This window comes from Lissotriton helveticus, chromosome 2_2 (assembly GCF_964261635.1).
Source record: "Lissotriton helveticus chromosome 2_2, aLisHel1.1, whole genome shotgun sequence".
NCBI classification, from domain to species: domain Eukaryota; kingdom Metazoa; phylum Chordata; class Amphibia; order Caudata; family Salamandridae; genus Lissotriton; species Lissotriton helveticus.
In genome coordinates, this window is record NC_136060.1 from 248,357,186 (window position 1) to 248,378,597 (window position 21,412).

Consider the following 21,412-nt stretch of genomic DNA (forward strand, 5'->3'; position numbering starts at 1 on the left):
TTTTCCACATTTATTTAAATAGACCGTGCACACAGTTGTTATAGGTTTAGCTATATGTTTATATGCGCCAAATTAAGTAAACACAATACAGTCATCAGAAAACTTTGCCATTGTAATACAGGTCACAGTGGTGTCACAGAGATTACTTGCATAATACATGTGAGCTGCTGATGTGTTACAATATTGAAAACACTGTCACTAGCAATGATTATTAGATGTAAAAACAATTTGAATTTAGACGAGTGCATCTGAGCACTTTCAGTGATCTGGCCAAAGACTGAATGAAAGAGCTGTCTGCTTTCGTGATAAATTAGAGATATTGGATGCCTCGTTCTCCTTATTGTCAGTACCGTGCTCCTCCCTGCAGCATGCTTTGTGGTGCGTGTTGACTATCCACAACTGAGAGAGCAAACAACCTCCTCTGAAGCAGCTAGCTCTCATTTCAGAAATAAATGTAAGGCCCTTGCATTAGTCCGGCCGTGCACTATTTCCCTCGCATTTCTGGGGCCTAAAATATCCAACAACACCCGCGTGAGCTGGCAGCTTATAATTTACACTTTTTAAAACTGAGACCTTTGCTAATGTAAAACACATTTGTAGAGTAGAACAATCATAGTTTCTGAGATCTCGGCCAAAGTGAAATACTTCAGGTTACCGAGGCTGGGAGTTTCAGACCCCCTCTGAACCTTTGCTCAGTTCCAGTTGACAAGATACTTTAAACTTTTTTGTTTTAGAGTTATTTTACTTTTTATTTAATATTCTTTTTTTATCATTTTCCTGGATAATGTTAACCAATCCTGGCTTCAGGCTCACATCCTCTCAGGGACCCTACAAACCCAGTAACTGCGAAAAATGTTTGCTGTTCACAAAACCAAAAAGTAGAAAAACTGCAAAAAACTAGCACAGTGTCGAAGTGATTCCTATTGTCATTTGAAACTGAATTGAATTCCTCCACCGGTCAATGAATGACCTGCCTGTTGCACCCTGTGTGCGAGACACCAGGCCTGCTTCCATAATAGATGGCAAAAATACAACCTGATTATGGCATCTACAGTGAGGGGCATTGCGGGCCTCGTGATTACATCATGGTGAGGCCTATAGTCAGTGCTTCCATACAAATCTCTGCAAACAACAAGTTACAATCCGAACCTAACCCTCGGGTGTCAGAAATAGACACTCGAGTTTAGAGTTTAAAGAATGAAGTTGAAGCTAAATGGCGTGATGATTTGTGAAAGCTTGAGCTTTGTGATGAAGGAACCGCTGGCCTTTCTGACCTTTTGGGTTCACACTCACTTTCCCGCACCTACCAAAGATTAATGGCCCAGCAGGTGTTAAAGTGGCCAGGCATACACTGCAATTAGGAAGACGGGTGAGGCGAGGCAACCACGGGCTGGAGCACAGATTGACAAATAATTCTCGGAATCTGTAAATCTGATTAGGTCGTATTTTTCCGTTTCTATTTATAAATACAGACGGAAGAAAAATATTTTTCCGTCTGTATTTATATGTAAAAATCCGTTTAAACGGAAAACCGGGAGCCTTAATTACAAGTCATTTGAGGAGGATCTTCCTGTGTCTAGAGGACGGGGAGTGTCTGTAATCAGAACTCCGGCGGTCCTGGTATTGGGCAGTACCGCTCCTAAGTTGAGGGTGCAGAAGTCCTGGTTCGTTGGGCATTTGACCGTGCAGAGTGCTTGACCATTTTTGGGGCCTCTGGAGGTCGTTCCCCGAGGAGGGGGAGGCCAGGTTTGGGTTCAGCCTGACCTGGAGGGAAGGGCATCTGTAATCAGAGTCCTGACCTGGTGTTTGGCTTCTAGGGTACCGCTCCAAGGTGGGAGGGTGCAGAACTCTGGAAGGGGGTGCAGAGGGATGGTGTCCTTACTTTTGACCCCGGTGCAACATAAGGGTTTAGATCCTAGGTTGGGAGATTAGGAAGCTTCCAGGTCAAGAGGAATCTTTACCAAAGTGGATCAGCTGAAGAGACTGAGGACGCTGCCCTTGCTGTGTGTTCTGGGGCCCACCTGCAGTCTGTTGTTTCTACTAAGGTGGAGGAAAGGGGATTTTGCTGTGTGCTGTGTCCCCCACCTGCTTGAAGAGGAACTGTGCTGTGTGCTTTGTACCTCAGAAGTGAAATAGTTTCCAGGTGGTAGACCAGTGATGGAGTGAGGTCCTGATCTGGTAGAAGAATTGTGTTCTGGTGAGTGCTTCCCTGTGAGGGTGCGGGAACCCAGAAGTAGAGGTAGGGTGGGGCATTCTTGCCCGTGACCTCTGGTCAGCCTGAGGGTGTGGTCCCTAGGTTGAAGGATCAGTGGTAGTTGTAGCTACACTGAGAGAGAGAGTGGAGAATGGCTATTGTGTGTCAGGGGTTACTGCCCCCCACTCTGTGGATTGGTTAGGACCTGTGATATTTGGATGGCCTAGGACCTGGTCCTGGCTGTGGATGACTAGTGTGTACCAGTGGGGTATCCTAGTTGGGTCAGAGAGTTCTTGTTTGGAGGAAACCATGTAGGTTCAGAGTGGCGAAAAACTGGAAGGTGTCCCTGCCTTGCGGGCCCGTGTCCGTGTTTTGTCGCCCAAAGCAAGGAAGCCCATCAGTGGAGTGATTGGTCTACCCTGCGTTTTGGCTGGAAGGGGGTTGTGTTGGACCTGGCCCTTTTGGCAGGTTCACCCCGAAACGTTTTGCTTTTTCCTAGCCTGTTTCTGGAACCTGGTGTTGGTGATTTTAGGCCTTGGCGCACTTTTTCACTGTGGTACAGTGTAAAATGCTTGTGCTCTCTGTGTATGTGTGGTGAAAGACCTGCCCTCCCATAGGAATGAATGGGGAATATGTATGCCCGTGGTAGTTCCTGATGTGTGGGGAGTGCAGGGTCGAGTTTTATATGTGCGAACTCGTGAGATTGAGGCAGCGTAATCGTGTTTGCTGCATGGTTGTGTCTAGTCTAGAAGTGCCACTTTGAGAAGTTGGCATATTTGTGTAATTTGTGCCTGGCGTGTGATTGGCTGGTGAGCCTGGCCCAGAGTGCCTGGGCCTGCTTGTGGATTGACTGTCTGGTTTGAGGGTGACAGGGGCTGCAGAGCCCCCAGGAGGTTGTCTGAGTCAGCCTGTGGATGAAAGGCAGCATCTGCTGCCAAGGAAGTGGGTGGAGATAGCACCTGAGTGTGAATTAGGCTGTGCCTGCCTGCCACAATGCTGGCTCCACCTCCCCGCTGGGCGACTGTCACCTCTGTCCCTGATACTGAAAGGACTTCCCTATAACCAGTCCTAGCTGGTTCTCACACTGCCTGCACAAAGACTTCAAAGACTTTTCTGTGTATAAGAAGGGGCTGTGTCCCCTTCCAAATTGTTCTTGTTTTTGAACTTGAATCTGCCAGGGGCATGCTGCTGCTTGAGCTCAGGGGAATCCCTGGGCCCTGCCCAGCCCCTGGGCACCTGATGGACTTTCCTGGACTCTTGGGGGACCCCTCTGCCTTGCTTGGGCTGATGGAGGGGACTTGGCTTTGCCCCCTGGGAATCTCTGGGACCTTTGCAGCATGGAGAGGCTGCATTTCCTTTCAGATAACTTTGTCTTGCTTTTACCAGGGCTTCTTATAGCCTAAAGCGCCTGGAAGCGCTTTGGTTGCTGTCAAAGCGCTAGGAGCGCTGTGGATTGGCCTTTAGCGCTTTATGTGTGAGTGCCGGTGCCCACCCGGCACCTTAATTTAATTATTTTTATAGATGGGTGCCACCCCATTTATTTCATTGCCTAACGGGTGCTCACCCCGTTTCTACTTTTATTTGTGATACCGAGGGTGCCCAGCCCTCATTTTGGCCCTTGAAATCACCGCCGCGGCCCGAGCCGCGTCAATATGGCCGCAGAGGAAGTCAGGCAGCGTTGCGCCTGACCATAGGCGGGACTTCCGGGTTGCAGAGGAAGTCCCGCCTCATTGCCGCGCTGTGATTGGCCGCTCCGAGGAGTAGCGAAGGGGGCACAGGGCACATTGCCGGTGCCCGCCCCACCACACGTCGAAGAGGCGGAGAGTGGTGATGGTGCGCCCGGGACTCCCGTGAACTGGAGGGAGCCCCGGGAAGAGAGGAGGAAGCGTGGCCTGCTGCTGGGGCTCCCGTGTGCTGAGGGAGCCCCGGAGAGAGAGGAGTCCAGCCGCAGCATTGGAGAGTCCCGAGGAGCGGGAGCTCTCCGTCCACAGCCGCCGCCGCACAAGAGAACCGGTGAGTGCAGCTCAGAGGGGAGAGGGGGGCCGTCGGGGCACATTGCCGGTGCCCGCGCCCCCCCCTCTGGTGTGTAGAACCTGAGGAGGCTCGGGGGGCGTATCTCTGTGTTCGAGCCCCCGAGCGGGGCTCCGACGTTGCCGGCATTTCCTGGGGCCAGCGTGAGATAGAGTCCCCCGTGAGGGGCTCCAACAACCGGCTGCATTTTCTTGTGAGCCCTGAGAGGCTCAAAGGGGGCACAAATGTTTTACGAGCCCTGAGAGGCTCGGGAGGGCTATTCTGTTGCTTAGAGCCTGCGAGGCTCAGGGCAGCATTTGGTGTCGGAGCCCGAGAGGCTTGTGGCGCCATTTCTCTGCATGAGGAGCCTAGGAGAGGCTCAAGGGGCCATCTCAGCGATCTCGATGCCCCAGAGGGGGGCTCCAACGACCCCGCATTTGGTTCTAAGAGCCCTGAGAGGCTCTAGGGGGCACAGTTGTTTTGAGAGCCAGTGTGGCTTCAACATTTGACTATGGGTAGTCCCAGAGCCTGTGTGGCTCCAACGTTCTGCGCAGTGTTTAGTGACAGAGCCTGTGTGGCTCCAGCAGTGGGCGCAGTTTGCGCCTAAGGGTCAGTGAGGGCCCTGTCGCAGTTTTCTGATGATTCCCAGCTGCCCAGCAATTAGTGGGCAGCTGCACCGTTTAGGCGCTTGGGATTGTCTACAGGTGCCCAGCAAGTAGTGGGCACCTGCACCGTTTAGGCCCCTGACATTGAGACACAGGGCGTCTTAGCCCCAACAAGGCCAGTTGGCCTAGGGACTGCCACAGGTGGTGGCTTATGTGAGTTTTTGCGCAATTGTGTGGTCTTTCCTTGCACCTCTGAATGTTTAGGCATCATGTGTCTTTACGCTATTGTATTGTTCTGGTACCTCTGAATGTATTTTTATTGCATCATGTGCTTTGTTCTTAACACCGCTGAATGTGTAGGTTTATGCATCATGTGTTTCCCTTTACTACTCCTCTGAATGTATAATTATACATCATGGGTAATGTGTTCTTTCCTAGACCCCTAAATGCTGGGTGATACTTAGGTGGTTGTTCTTTTTAGTACAGGTGGTCCTAGTGAGGTCCTGGTCCCCTGCGTGACATTCTCCTAAGGTGGTTAGGGTTGCGTAGGTGGTACTTACCTGTTCCCAGTAGTTACTGGATGTGATTTATAACTGTTATTTTGTTTTATATCTTATTTTCTATGATCTACAAAGTACTATTTCTAAAAGTGTTGATTCTGACAGTGGCCCATGTGGCCCTGTCCTGTACATAATCCCTTGTGAATATTGCCCGTGCCAGTTGGCACAATGTACATGTGTGATTTCTATCTGATGTGGTTTTGACAATACAGAAGTTATTTTTACATAACCTTGTGTGGAGTTCCTTTTGTGGTGTGCCTAGGATGTTGTTGCTGTTGTGCGCTGGCGCAAATGCTTTACACATTGCTTCCGAGTTTAGCCTCACTGCTCGTGCCAAGCTACCAAGGGGGTGAGCAGGGGTTATCTTGGCGTGTGACTCCCTCGCCCTGACTAGAATGGTGGTTTCTGCCTGGCTTTGGCGTCAGCCTTAGCCTACCAGAAATAGCCAGTTCTAACAATGAGCCTTATATTATTTTGTGCCCTACTGAAGGCAAAGAAAGTCGAAACATATTTCCCTACGGTCTTAATAAAATGCTCCCCGAACAGCAGGCCATTCGGAACCCCTTGTGTCTCCTTATTGACAAGGTCTCCCAACTCTGGGTTTATTCTCGTTAGAAGTGCCCTTCTTCGCTCGTAAATTAATCCGGCATTAGCATTGCCGAGCAGGCATAAAGTCCGCTTACTCCAGTCACGGAGAAGCTCCACGTCCACAAGCATGACCTTTAAGAAAGCCTCCTAAGCCATATCCAATATTTTGGCCTGTGGGCCCAGAGTGTCTAATACTCCATCTTGACACTGCTTAAGGAGAATTCCTAGGATCTCTCCCGGTCTTAAACAAGAAGTCCAACAACTCTGGGTCCAAGTTTGGTGTCATTCCAGATTTCGTGTCAAGGAACAGCTTGGGACACTCCGCTCTCACTAGATTTTGCATATCCTTATCAAGGGATTTTGCTAATCCAATGTTTGATAAATGATGTCACAGAGTCCATTAGCGAGCGATTTTTCCCTCTAGGATGTGTAATTCACGTAGGACTGAATATCTCTGCACCCGAAGGGTCCTTTATAGACCTTGTACTAGAAGGCTGGTCCAGATCATCATCGAGGAAATGATTGTCCAATGTCTCAAAAGGATCAAACACATATTCATCTGCCTCTTCCTCTATCTCTATCCCAAATGGATATTACTCTTCAACAATTTCAAAACTGTGGTGTCTTGTGCCATAAAGGCCACTTATTCTTTTCATGCCACGAGGGACACCCATGAAAACTGCGCCAACATGGCTACTCTTACTAATTGTGCAGCTACAGACACCACGGACATCTGTAGTGCTCAGAATACCCAAAGACTGTTCTCATTCTTTTGAAGCGTTCAGGCTAGCCACAAAATGCACTTCACTGGTCAGGTATTTGGTCTTTTTTGAGGACTTACCACCCTTCTTAATTAAAGGGGTTTCTTCCTTTGTTAATGCCAAAAATTCTTCCTCTAAAGGTGAATCCCTTCAACAGCACCAATTCCTCCTCAAAAGGTGAATAACTTATTTTACTGAGAATAGCTTCTGCCGTCTCTATCAGGGAAGACTTAAATTCCCTCTTAAAGTAACTCTTAAACATATCCTCATAGAGGGAATGGTCAGAAATACCCTGCATCTCATTCTCTGACATTCTGACCCAGTTAAGCAAATTCAATCAAGGAGGATTTCAATGTAATATTAACCTGCCCTTCTAGGTAAATAAAATCAATCAAGGGGTTTCAGCAAGATAATAACTTGCCTCTCTAATTAATCCTGTAACCTGTTTTTTAAGGGTATTAATACACAAAGAAAATAGGCTGACTGTAACGTTTCCTCCATACTGCTCAGCTGATCATGACCATTTTCAGTTTGCGCTATACGCATTGCCATAGCAACGCATTGCGCATCAAGCGTCTCACAGGAAAGGCCAATACCCAAGAAAACATGGCCGCTCTAGATGTTAGTACCGTTTCCATTCCTATGCATAAATGCTCCCGTAGATCCCGTCCTAATCCTGCTCTCACACCAAGATGACATCCTGCTCAAATAGAGGAGGCGGTGATCATCCCACATGATGAGAGAGCACCTCCTCTGCATCCCCGCTGTACTAAAAGACAGCTGGAGGTTCCGCCACACCCTACCTACCATTTGAAAGACACACACCATTTAAACAGATTACTGGCAGGTTACAGTTAATTAAACTGGGAGCCTGGAACACTCAAGTGACTGTGAAATATTATTAAGAAGCCAACTGAGGGACCACTATGATCGCTCCAGATCTTCTAAGCATTAAGAAATGTGAAAAATAAGTAACAAAGGATAACCCAACTATAAATTGGAAGGGGAGTAAAAACAACAATACATCACCTACTTGAGTAAATCAAAGAAAACAAATATGTTCATATGAGTGCAAATACAAGTTATTGCTATAGGAAGTCAAAGTATACTTAACTGTAGAATAGCAGCGAATAAAAGAGGAAGATACCTAGTTGTCATGGAGTTATATACTGTTTTGAGCATTCTCTGTTGGAATGTTATATTTATGATGCAATATATATTCTTTAAAGGGCTGCATGTTGGGGCAGCAATAAAAGGTTATTGCATAATGGGAGCCGCCAGTCTTGTAATGAAATCTCAAACAGACTCTTCAAGCCTCCCATAGTACTCACTTTTCTCACAAATCCTTTAAGAGCTCTGCTATAGAGCAGCTTGAAGATTAGTAGCAAAATATTCCTTCCAGAAAAACATAAAACACGGGCCTACTTTGCAAAAGTTTCAAGTGCACATTAAAAAACTGCTCGTTTTGTCTCCCACCTACTCTGACAATGATGTACGTGTGGTTTGCACATAATTAATCCTTAAAACTCCCCTCCCGTCCCCCGACTTTCCCATGCCTTCCACCGCCAATTGCACCCCCTCCTGTTTCCATTGAGCCACCCAACATGCCGTACTCTGCCCTACTCTCTCTGGAAAATAAGCTAGGCTCTCTCATCTCCTCCATCTCCCAACTTGAAGCTACCATTTCACTTCTAAGCTCCAAGATTTCCACTTTTCCATACACCTCAACTCCTTTGGAAAACACTTGCCTTCCCGCGAGATGCACCTCGCCCCCACACCCCATAATAGCAAAGCATAACCTGTTGTCTGCAAACATCGCAAACTCACTCAAGCCCTCGAACGCCACCCTTTTTCCTCTTTCATATCCAAGTAGCCCTACTATTTACACTATTCCGACCATCTCCTCTGTCAGAACCTCTCATCCACCTAAACCCTTCCGAGCACCCTCGTATTGGCACAACATCCCTTTCACCCCTCGTAGCCCAAGTGCCCCTGTCACCAAAACAGTCTCGACAGAGCTGCGCTGCCTGCTCCACAACTGCAGATCTGCAATAAAACACAGACTTGAAATCTCCGACACCATCATACTTCACAATATTGACATGCTCCTCCCCACAGAGACCTGGTTCAACGATACCTCTCACTCTATGTTTGATCTCCTAGTACCCACAGGCTATTCTATAATTAGAAATTACAGAATTGACAAAGTTGGGGGAGGTGTTGCAGTCATCTTTAGAAACTCCCTTCAATTCAAGGCTTTTCCTAACAGCTCATTCCACACTTTTGAATGCCTATCCCTTGAACTTCCATTGCACCACAGCCCTCAGATTCCATGCCATTTACCGCCCGCCTTGTAGCGGCCCCTCGTTTATGGAGGAACTCATTGTCTTCATTAGCAACCAATATTCGCAAAGTGACAATCAGATCTTTATGGGTGACTTCAATCTCCACTGGGGCTCGTCTCAAGACTCTTCTGCCTATTTGCTGGCCACCTTCCTCTCTGCAAACGATCTTACCCAACACTGCACAGACACAGCACACTCTAAGGGCTCAATCCTGGACCTTGTTATTTCAAAAACAGGCATGCTTACTATTGCTACCCCTATTCATGTTGACTGGTCTGACCACTTCCTCATTCCGTTGTCTCTTCACCTATCACCATCTATAACTCTCGGCCAACCTAAGAGGGCTACCTCCTGGTTCCGTGACACTAAAAATATTGACCTGGGTACCTTCTGCTTTGCTATCACTTCCAAGGATAGACCCGAACCTAGATGTTAACAAACTCACCTCCCAATGGCTCACAGTCCTGTCAGTCGAAATCAATAATGTCGCTCCTCTCCAAAGCAAAAAGAAAAGGCCCACTCCCTCAGCACCTTGGTTCAACAAATCTCTCTATGAAGAAAGGAAGTACCTAAGATGCCTGGAGAAACAATGGAGACAAGTGCCCTCCACTGATAATTTGGCCGCGCTTCGTTCAGCAAGATCCGAGTACCACAAGCACATCTTCCTTGGAAAAGCGAAGCACTTCAGAACCCTCCTCAACTCAGCCAAAAATAGACCCAAAAAACTATTCGATCTCATCAAGAATCCAAACTGCTCTCCAAGTTGGAGGATTCTACAACGAAAGCAGTGGAATTCGCTATATTCTTTGATAAAAAAGTAAAATCCCTTGTAACTCTCTTCTTACTGGCCTCCCCAAATCCCACCTGTACCCTCTTAAATCTGTTCTCCATTCAGCAACTCGTTTCATATATGGGGCCAAAAGAAGCGACCACATCACACCCATTTTATCCACCCTCCGTTGGCTTCCCATCGAGGCGAGATCTATCTACAAGACTGCCTGTATCACCCACAAAGCCTTGCACTCCTCCTCTCCTTGCTACCTGGCGAATAAACTGAAACTCACTGGAGGCTCTAGACCATCACGTAATGCGGAAAATCTATTGCTTGAACCTCCCACTTTCAAGAAGGAAAGGTCAATGGCCCAATCCTTTTCAGGGAAAGCGGTGAGAATCTGGAACTCACTTCCGCCTCAGCTCCAAACTACCACCTCTTCCCAAGCCTTCAAAGCTGACCTCAAGGCTCTCCTCCTTCGAAGACACTTCCACATTTAATTCACGCCCTCTCTATTATCTGAAGGAAGTCCTACATTTATAGGAAATTCTGTTCTAAATGACTATAGAAGTGCCTTCCCAATGTGTTCTTGTGGTTTGATGGTCTGCCATTTATTGCACTACTATATTTCTACTTGTATTGTGTACTCTTTTGTAACATGCACACGTCACTTTCCCTCTTGAAATGTATCGTTTGCTACCTCTTGTATTTTGTTTCCTTTAATGATACATGCACAATTGCCACCATTGCCTCGTGTAAAGTAACGTTTGTTCTTGTGTTTTGAGTATCTGCCATTTAGTGCAGTATTATACCTCTATTTGTACTTTGTACACTTTTGTAACATACACAAATATTACTTTTTTTTCCTCTTGTAACGTATCGTTTGCTTAATCTTGTATTTTGTTTGCTCTTGTTGCATGCACAATTCTCACTATTGCCTTATGTAACGTAACGTTTGCTCTTGTAACATGCTGACTTGTAATTTTTCCACATGTTTCACTACTGTTCCTATTGTGAAGGCTCTGACACCTTGGGGTAAAGACCGCGCTATTTAAAACGCATTAAATAAATAAATAAAATAAAAAAATACATACGAGGCCGTTGTTTCCAGTACCCTGGTGCAGGAGATTTTAACTCTGCGCTCCCTGGAATAAACGACTCTGGGGAGTCCCAGCATTAGCTCCGCGGGCGAATCATCGGAGTATTAATCCCGTTTTATCAGAGTAATTACCGAAATTCCTCATTTTACTCCCAGCTAATTCCGCATTCAGGCTGGCAGGCGATTTTAATTTCCATTTTGATGACCCGGGCAATCCGGATGTGATTAAATTGCTGGACATGACATCTCCGCTTGGCCTGACACCGTTTGTGTCAGGACCTACACATGAGAAAGGGCATACCATCGATCAAGTGTTCTCGTCAGTTCCAATTGCTGACATTGAAACGTTGCCAGTACTCTGGTCGGATCATAGACTGATTAGGTTCTCAGTGTTGGAGAATGGGCGGTTCGTCAACTGCGCCCCCACGGTGCCTAGATCAGCCTCGAGAGCGCTGCACAGAGTGACGCCTGTTATGCTGGAACAGGCGCTCATGCAACATCCTTGTCATCTCTCGGGTGATCCGGAAAGAGACACTGAGGCTCTGCAGCAGTGGCTGACTGAGAGGCTGGATGATCTTGCCCCTAGGGCAACCCCCCGGTCCACGGCAATACGGCAATCTGCGCCGTGGTTTACGGAGGCGCTGCGTGTGGCTCGTAGCCAATGCAAGGTTGCTGAGCGGGCCTGGCGCCTTCAATATGACGGGGAGGCTAAACTTGCCTACAGGTCGGCTGTGAGGGCCTATCACCGCGACATTCTTGGTGCTAAGAGGGAATACCTTGCCAGGAGGATTGAGGCGTCGGCGAACTCCTGTAAGGAGATCTTCACAATCGTGAAGGAGTTCACGACCCCGAGCTCCTACTCACCCCCGCTAGTACCATCAGATGCGTGGGCGTGTGACCTTGCCACTTTTTTCACCGACAAGATTAAGGCAATTCAGGCCTCCTTCTTGGAGAGCTCGGAGGAGGATTGTTGCGGCCCCGGGGCAGGACATGGAACATCGTCCACGTCGATGGCAGTGCTGGCAGACTTTCCACCGGTCTCCAGTGACGCGTCCCGGGCGCTGTTGGCCAGTCTTAAATCTGGCTCGCCACTTGACCCTTGCCCTGCCAAATTTTTGGCCGGGATGGCGGCGGTGGTGAACCCTCTGGTCAACCCGATCCTCAATGCCTCCTTGAGGGAGGGGAGTGTCCCACGCACCTGGAAAAGGGCGATGGTGATCCCCCTTCTGAAAAAGCCTGGTCTTGATGCCGAGGCTTTGGCCAATTACAGGCCAATTTCACTTCTCCCGGCTTTGGCGAAGATCACTGAGAAGCATGTTCATGACGTCTTGTCGAGCTTCCTTGAATCCAACAATGTGCTCCATCCATCCCAATCCGGTTTCCGTCCCAACTTTAGCACGGAAACGGCGTTGGTGGAGGTCTCAGAGATCATCAGGGAGACCTTGGATGTGGGTGGCAAGGCCATGTTAATCATGCTGGACCTGTCGGCGGCCTTTGACACCGTCCCCCACGAGGTGCTCTTGGCTAGGCTTTATGACATCGGCCTAAGGGGGACGGTGCTCAAATGGTTTACATCTTTTTTGGACGGCCGCCGCCAGACGATCTGGGTTCCCCAGAGCTCCGCCGAGATGCCGCCATTGGGAGTTGGGGTTCCACAGGGCTCTGTGTTGAGCCCGTCGTTGTTTAACATCTTTATGTCCCCTCTGGCGGCTGCGGTGGAGGCTTACGGAGCCCAGATTGTGTCCTACGCCGACGACACGCAACTCCTCTTCACATGTGGTAAAGATCAGCCATTTGATGGAGAGAGAATTCTGGAGTGCCTGGGTATGGTTTTTGGATGGTTCCAGCAGAACAGCCTGAAGGCCAACTCCAGCAAGTCGGAGGTTTTATTCTTTGGCTGTACCACCGACCCCGAGTGGCGGCAATGGTGGCCTGCCACTATGTGTCCTCCGGCACAATCCTCTTCGGTTGCCAAGAACCTGGGCGTTAAGCTGGATAACAAGCTCTCATTGAGAGCGCACGTTCTTGGCCTGTCCGGCACCTGTTTTGGCATTATGAAGATGCTCCGCAAGTTTCTTCCTTTATTATCTGCGGAGCACAGGCGGATCACGGTGCAGGCGCTCATCGGATCCAGGTTAGACTATGCCAATGCCCTTTTCTTAGGCCTCCCGGATTACCTGGTCCAGCGCCTGCAGGTAGTACAAAACTCTGCAGCCCGTGCGATTTTTGGTCTGCATAGGCGAGCACGAGCCTCTGGGCTGCTGCAGTCGCTCCACTGGTTGCCGATCCGGAAGCGGATCATGTTTAAATCCCTGACGCTGATGCACAAAGCATTGTTTGGCTCAGGTGCGGGATATCTGCAGAAGAGACTGACTTTCTATCGCCCTGCCCGCTCACTGCGCTCCGAATCCCTCTTTACTGCTGTGGTCCCGCGTGTGAGGAAAGCCCGCATCGGGGGGCGCTCTTTTAGCTTTAAGGCCCCCCAGCTGTGGAATTCGCTTCCGTTGGCTCTACGCAGTACCCCCAATCTGCTTCATTTTAGGAAAAATCTGAAGACCTGGCTTTTTAATCTTTCTGTTTAGTGGGTGTCTTCTTCTCTTGAGTTAGCTTTTTCTTGTTATGTTGTTCTACACTTGAGCTGTCTGTGGAAAGCGCCGGGACACTCTGTTAGAGTAGCCGAGCGCTATATAAACACAATTTAACATAACATAACATAACATTCGCCTCTCGGTTTTCTCACAAGAATCCAAAATCTAGGAGGAATACGTGGCAAGTGTTTCCTCAGGCCTCGTAATTTAACGTCCAACTGGAAACTAAGGGCACTTACTTGTCATGTGGCAGAAAGTGCCCTATCTATTCAAATTCTAACAGTAACAACAATCATGACATTTTTTTTCAGCAGCAAAGTGAGTTGAAGCATTCATTTATCTATTAACATGAGGGGTCGTCTGACTTTAGGGTACCTCTGCCGCAGCTCCCTTACATTGGAAACTATATTTGGCGTTCATTTGCTTAGATAAAAACGTTGCTTCGATGGGACTCTGCACCACCCCCTGGCACTGTTTGAGAAGACGCCCGCGCTGTGTACACTTTCGGTTGGGACACCGTGGCGGGCTAATGCTGTAATTAGCGACCCCTGTGCCCCTGCGGTGTTCACGCCTCACGGGTGGGAGGGGCTAGAAGGTACGGTGCGGGAGCTGTGCCCGCGTGCAGCTGCTCCGCTGCCTCGCCTGTACATTTGAGTGCCAGCCTGGGATACGTGCGCTGACTCTGGAGAGCCGAACGCCGCTCCTTGCTGACGGCTGCGCGCGACCCTTCACTGAAGCTAGCCCGCCCTCGCTGCCAGGTCCGTCCAGAGCGGGCAGCACGAGGACTCCTCGCCGCGTGCTGAAGAACGGGGCGCGCGAAGCGAGGTGCCTGCTGCCTCCACCCCAGCAGGAACATCTGTGACATCCGGAGGATGGAGGCGATCTACGACTTTCACGATTTCGAGCAGGGGAACGACACGGATTACCCGGATCCGCTTTGCGAATTTATAATCGGCGAAAATGGAACAGTGGAATGTAGAAACTACACAGGTCTTCCTCCGAAAGGTATGGATCAGATGTTTTATGTCAAGCATCACCTTTACGCGTTGTCTAACTGATGTGGCAATGCGTGGTTTCTGCCAACGGACAGTTTGAAAATAGGAAGACACATGTCGTGTGGTATGTTATAAAGTGGCATTTCATGCTCCAATGGGTGGGCAGAAGCGTGATGGGGAAAGGGCAGAAAGTAAGACACCCATGCACAGTTATATACCTCAAACTAGCATGCAACTGTTGTTGTTAATGCCCTGGCGGACGGGTGAGAAAGAAAACTGCAAACGAGAGAAAGTAGAGAGGGATATGGGGACAGAAGAAAGCATGAACTAAAGAGGGAAAGAAAACAAAAAAGAAGAAAGTGAGAATACAACAAATAAGGAGGGAGTTACAGAGAAGGAGCAAGAAATAAAGAATACATGCAAAATGAAAGGAAAAAAGAAAGCAGAAGGCAATGTCAGTAAAAAGGTATTAAAGTGAGTAAGAACGGAAAAAGAAGGAAAGACTGGAAACAACATTTAAGCGTTATGAAAGATTTAAATACAAGTTTGCGCAAATTACATTTCAACCAAAATGTATTTTAACATAGCACGTGCACGAAGAACATACTGTACAGGGATGAAGAGAAGTTTAGCAAAATTACCAAATATACCGAGGAAACACCTACGGTTAAACTTTATTTTACGAATTTTTATATAAACATGGTTTTTCCCTCAGTGGAACTTGCAATTATGAGTGGACAACACTGGCGTTTTAGTAAACGTGTTTATTTGATGGTGTGCTTATAGCAGTACAATGTAGTCTATACTGTCTAAGTCTTAGACTCTAAGATATACAATGACAGATCACCTACATGCACTAAACCGGTAAATGGCAGTGGCACCGATATCCTTTAAATGGTGTTCACTGTTAATGCTGTAAACTTGAGCGATATGAAAAGAGTTAGCGCCTTGAAGTATTTATATTTTGCGCTGTTTTTTTTGTTTCTGTGCGTTTCAGATCTGCACCAAACCGTCCGCATCTTGCTGTATTCGCTGATCTTCCTGCTCAGCGTGCTGGGTAACACGCTGGTGATAACCGTGCTGATAAGGAACCGGAGGATGAGGACTGTCACCAACATCTTCTTGCTGTCCCTGGCTGTCAGCGACCTCATGCTGTGCTTGTTCTGCATTCCCTTCACCCTCATCCCCAACCTGCTCAAAGACTTCATCTTTGGCAGCACGGTGTGCAAAACGGCCGCCTACTTCATGGGTAAGTTGTGAATGACATCACTGTGCATGCTCATCATATCTGCAATATTACCATTCATATGACTTCAGAACTGTACTTTTATAGAAAATAGTTCTGTTGTGAAATTACACTACCTTCCCTACTTGACCTACCTTGTGAATCCTGCTTACTAACTGCCTTAAATAGAGATATGGAAAGTGCAAGTACTCACTGCCTCAGAGCACCTGTTTGCTACTGAGAAGTACAGGTAGTCTCCGGTTAAAAGCATGGCACCAGTGCTTAGGAGTGCTGGTACTGTTGAAAGTATTGCGCCAGTGCTGAGAAGTGCAGATGTTCTCCCATTGAGAGTATTGCACCAGTGCTGAGAAGTGCTGGTACAGTTGAAAGTATTGCGCCAGTGCTGAGAAGTGCAGGTGTTATCCCATTTAAAGTATTGCACCAGAGTTGAGAAGTACCAGTACTATCCTGTTGAAAGTATTGCACCAGTGTTGAGAAGTAGCAGTATTCTCCCTGTGAAAGCATTGCAACAGTGTTGAGAAGTAGTGGTATTCTCCCTTTGAAAGTATTGCAACAGTGTTGAGAAGAAGCAGTATTCTCCCTTTGAAATTATTGCACCAGTGTTGAGAAGTCTGGCCTCCTTCTTCCGCGAAAAAGTGCAAGCCATTTATCGCACTTTCCCTATGGGCTCCCCCGCTTTAGAGCGGGTTGGTTGCACTTTGGGTGACGGGGAGTGTCTTTCCATCTTGCCCCCCTATCTATGGAGGTGTTTGACTCTCTCAGCCTTAAAATTAAGTCAGGATCTCCGGCAGATCCGCTGAAACCGGCCCAACTTAAGACTCTGGCGCCGGTCTGTCGCACCCCGGTGCTGTCTTTGATCAACCTGTCCCTTTCCTCTGGAGTAGTTCCCGTCGGATGGAAGCAGGCTGTAGTCACGCCAATTTTGAAGAAGGCGACCCTCGACCCCCTTAAACCTGAAAACTACCGCCCTATCTCCTTACTTCCTTGGGCCACGAAAGTTGCGGAGGCCCACGTGAATGCCACTCTTTCAGACCATCTAGCTAGGGCTAACATCCTTGACCCTACTCAGAACGGGTTCCGTGCGGGTCACAGCACGGAGACCGCCCTCCTTTCTATGGTTGAACATCTGCGTTCTGTGCTTGATGCGGGTCGGATGGCGGCACTATTGTTATTAGATCTCAGTGCCGCCTTCGACACGGTCTCGCACAGGATTTTGCTTCAGCGACTCGAGGAAGTGGGCGTCTCTGGCCTCGCCCTATGCTGGTTTCGATCTTTTCTCACGGATAGGTCATTCCAGGTGGCGATCCCGCCCGGTAAGTCGTCATCTTACCCGTTAGATCTGGGGGTCCCACAGGGGTCATCGCTGAGTCCCACCCTTTTTAATCTTTATGTGAGACCGCTGGCTGCGGTCATCAAGCGGTGGGGCCTGACGATGGTCTCTTACGCAGATGACACGCAGCTGGCGGACACACGGAGTGGGGACTCAGATTTGGAGGCTCCCAGGTTTTGCGATGGTTTACGGGCAGTGGCTAACTGGATGAATTCCAACTGTCTCCAGTTAAACACCATGAAGACTGAGATTATGGTGGTTGGTAAACAGGTGGCACTGTGGGGTGACAAGTGGTGGCTTTCGGACTTGGGTGTGATTCCTTCTCCAGCATCAGAGATAAAAAAATTGGGGGTGTAGCTTGACCCATCCCTCAGTTTCATCTGTCATACCAAGAAGGTGGCGGCTTCTTGCTATGGCATTATTAGAGGACTTCGACCTATCCTCAAATTCTTTGATGCACCCACAAGACAACTGGTGGTTCAAGCATCAGTGTTGTCTCGGTTGGACTATGCCAGCTCACTACTGGCGGGGATTAACCAATCAGAACTCTCTCGGCTGCAGCGAGTTCAAAATGCTGCGGCCCGAGTGGTGACAGGTTTGCCTAGGCGGTGCTCGGTGTCTAAATCCTTGCGCTCTCTCCATTGGCTCCCTGTGTAGCAGAGGATTAAATTCAAGGTTCTTTGCCTTGCGTTCAAAATCCTCAAGGGCACATCCCCCAAATCTTGGAGAATTTGTTGACACCTTATGTTCCTTCGCGTACTCTTAGATCTCTGGGTCAGAACTTAGCAGTGGTCCCGCGTTTTAAATTGAGTAGAGTTGGTGGCCGCTCTTTTCGAGGCCTGGCGGCAAGCTGGTGGAACTCTCTTCCTCTGCAAATCCGGGCCATTGATGACTCCTTCAGTTCAGACGGGCCATCAAGACCTTTTTATTTGCTTAGCCTCTATGTTGTGTCTCATTTCCTTTCTGTTTCTTTTTAGTGCTGTGTTGTGTTTGCCTTATCAAAGCGCCAGGACGCCCCTTTGCTGGGGCAGCTGTGCGCGGTATAAATAAAAATAACATAACATAACATAACATAAGTAGCGGTATTCTCCCTTTGAAAGTATTGCACCAGTGTTGAGAAGTAGCAGTATTCTCTCGTTGAAAGTATTGCACCAGTGTTGAGAAGTAAAAGTATTCTCCCTTTGAAAGTATTGCACCAGTGTTGAGAAGTGCTGGTACTGTTGAAAGTATTGCACCAGTGCTGAGAATTGCAGGTGTTCTCCCATTTAAAGTATTGCACCAGTGTTGAGAAGTAGCGGTATTCTCCCTTTGAAAGAATTGCACCAGTGTTGAGAAGTAGCAGTAATCTCCCTTTGAAAGTATTGCACCAGTGTTGAGAAGTACCAGTAGTCTCCTGTTGACAGTATTGCACCAGTGTTGAGAAGTAGTGGTATTCTCCCTTTGAAAGTATTTCACCAGTGTTGAGAAGTATCGGTAGTCTCCTGTTGAAAGTATTGTACCAGTGTTGAAAAAGTAGCGGTAGTCTCCCACTGAAATTTTTGCACCAGTGTTGAGAAGTAGCGGTATTCTCCCTTTGAAAGTTTGCACCGGTGTTGAGAAGTAGCTGTATTCTCCTTTTGAAAGTATAGCACCAGTGTTGAGAAGTAGCGGTATGCTCTCTTTGAAAGTATTGCACCAGTGTTGAGAAGTAGCGGTATTCTCCCTTTGAAAATATTGCACCAGTGTTGAAAAGTAGCAGTATTCTCCCTGTGAAAGTATTGCACCAGTGTTGAGAAGTAGCTGTATTCTCCTTTTGAAAGTATTGCACCAGTGTTGAGAAGTAGCGGTATTCTCTCTTTGAAAGTATTGCACCAGTGTTGAGAAGTAGCAGTATTCTCTCTTTGAAAGTATTGCACCAGTATTGAGAAGTAGCGGCATTCTCTCTTTGAAAGTATTGCACCAGTATTAAGAAGTAGCGGTATTCTCTCTTTGAAAGTATTGCACCAGTGTTGAGAAGTAGCGGTATTCTCTCTTTGAAAGTATTGCACCAGTGTTGAGAAGTATCAGTATTCTCCCTTTGTAAGTATTACACCAGTGTTGAGAAGTAGCAGTATTCTCCTTTTGAAAGTATTGCACCAGTGTTGAAAAGTAGCGGTATTCTCCCATTGAAAGTATTGCACCAGTACTGATAAATTCTTCTATTCTCCTATTGAAAGTATTGCACCGGTGCTGAGAAGTGCTGGAGTCTCCCGTTGAAAGTATTGCATCAGTGCTGCGAAGTGCTGGAGTCTTCATTTTAAAGTACTGCACCACTGCCGAGTAGTGACTAAACTCTCCTGTTGAAAGTATTGCACCAGTGCTGAGAAGTGCCGGAGTCTCCGGTTGAAAGTACTGTAGCACTGCCGAGTAGTGACTGAACTCTCCCATTGAAAGTATTGCACCAGTGTTGAGAAGTAGCTGTATTCTCCTTTTGAAAGTATTGCACCAGTGTTGAGAAGTAGCGGTGTTCTCTCTTTAAAAGTATTGCACCAGTGTTGGAAAGTAGCGGTATTCCCCCTTTGAAAATACTGCACCAGTGTTGAAAAGTAGCAGTATTCTCCCTTTGAAAGTATTGCACCAGTGTTGAGAAGTAGCGGTATTCTCCTTTTGAAACTATTGCACCAGTGTTGAGAATTAGCTGTATTCTCCTTTTGAAAGTATTGCACCAGTGTTGAGAAGTAGCGGTATTCTCCCATTGAAAGTATTGCACCAGTACTGATAAGTTATTCTATTCTCCTATTGAAAGTATTGCATCGGTGCTGAGAAGTGCCTGAGTCTCCCGTTGAAAGTACTGCACCAGTGCTGAGAAGTGCTGGAGTCTCCTGGTGAAAGTACTGCACCACTGCCGAGTAGTGACTAAACTCTCCCATTGTAAGTATTGCACCACTGCTGAGAAGTGCTGGAGTCTTCGGTTGAAAGTACTACACCACTGCCGAGTAGTGACTGAACTCTCCAGTTGAAAGTATTGCACCACTGCTGAGAAGTGCTGACAGTCTCCTTTTGAAACTATTGCACCAGTGCTGAGAAGTGCTGGCAGTGTCCCGTTGAAAGTGTTGCACCAGTGCTGAGAAGTGCTGGCAGTCTCCTTTTGAAAGTATTGCACCAGTGCACTGCTGAGAAATGCGGGCAGTCTCCCATTGAAAGTGTTGCACCAGTGCTGAGAAATGCCAGTAGTCTCCCGTTGAAAGTATTGCATCAGTACTGAGAAATGCCAGTACTCTTCCGTTGAAAGTATTGCACCAGTATTGAGAAGTGCTGGCAGTCTCTTATTGAAAGTATTGCACCGGTGCTGAGAAATGCCAGTAGTCTCCCGTTTTGAAATAAAGTACACGTTGTGAGAAGTGCAAGTACTCTCCCATTGAGAGTATTGCACCAGTGTTGAGAAGTGCCAGCACTCTCCCGTTGTAATTATTGCCCCAGTGCCTAGAAGTGCAGATACTCTCCCTTTCAAATTAAAGCAGTGCAGGTACCCAGCGCCTGACAGCACCTCCCCGTTTCAAGGACTGCCTACTAGAGAGTTTAATAGAGATTGGATTTACATGTGTTTGCATTATGTGGGACATATTTAAGGAACAGAGGTCAAAAGTATCAGTAATGTTTGTTTTAAACAAGTAGGAGGTGAAATAGGTGAATGTTAGTTAGGTGTTTCTGCAGTCACGCTTCAGCTCCCCTAGAGGAAGATACTACAATGATATTGCGAGAAAGGGGCTATATATAGAGCTGCTTGAATTATGCAGCAGCAGAGGACAAATTATGTGGCATGTTTGTTAAAATTATTCTGCAGGGGAATGCAAAATATGCAGCATTATACAGAATAATCAGTGGCAACATTGTTTTGTAATTTTGTCATTTATATTAGAATGCATATTTATGCAGAAAATGCCATTAATACTGAAGGTACCCTTATGAAATATATAGCTTTCGTAAGAAGGAAAACTGTACATATTTATCACAAGCCACACAAAATATTATTCAGCAGTAAATGAAGTTTTTGCTATGCATAGTCACACTGTAATGCTTCACTGTCTACTGTAACTATCGGAGTGAAAGATTCGTTATGAAACATACTAGACGGTATAATGCAGTAAACAAACCTACATGTAATAAAAATGCGCACCCCTTTTATTCTGAACAGCCCAAATATCTTGGAAAACTGATATTCTGTTTCAGGGTTCAAATTGTGCGTAGATTAAGACATGTAAAGGTTTTGGCCATTTCCTACACCCTGCATCCCTTGTTGTAATAATTGCTGCTTTGAGGCTGTCTGGATGGTACATCTTGAATTTACATGAAAAACGAAA

The 21,412-nt window shown here is 47.3% G+C and overlaps 1 protein-coding gene across 1 annotated transcript in view; it reads left to right on the forward strand.

Annotated features, from left to right (window-relative positions):
• The first annotated feature begins 14,394 nt into the window (after positions 1-14,394).
• CCKAR (cholecystokinin A receptor) overlaps positions 14,395-21,412 on the forward strand; it is a 367,251-nt gene continuing 360,233 nt past the window's right edge. The window contains exons 1-2 of the mRNA XM_078678368.1: positions 14,395-14,527; positions 15,515-15,766. Of these exons, the coding sequence (XP_078534494.1) occupies positions 14,395-14,527; positions 15,515-15,766 (385 nt within the window). The remainder of the gene's footprint in view (positions 14,528-15,514; positions 15,767-21,412) is intronic.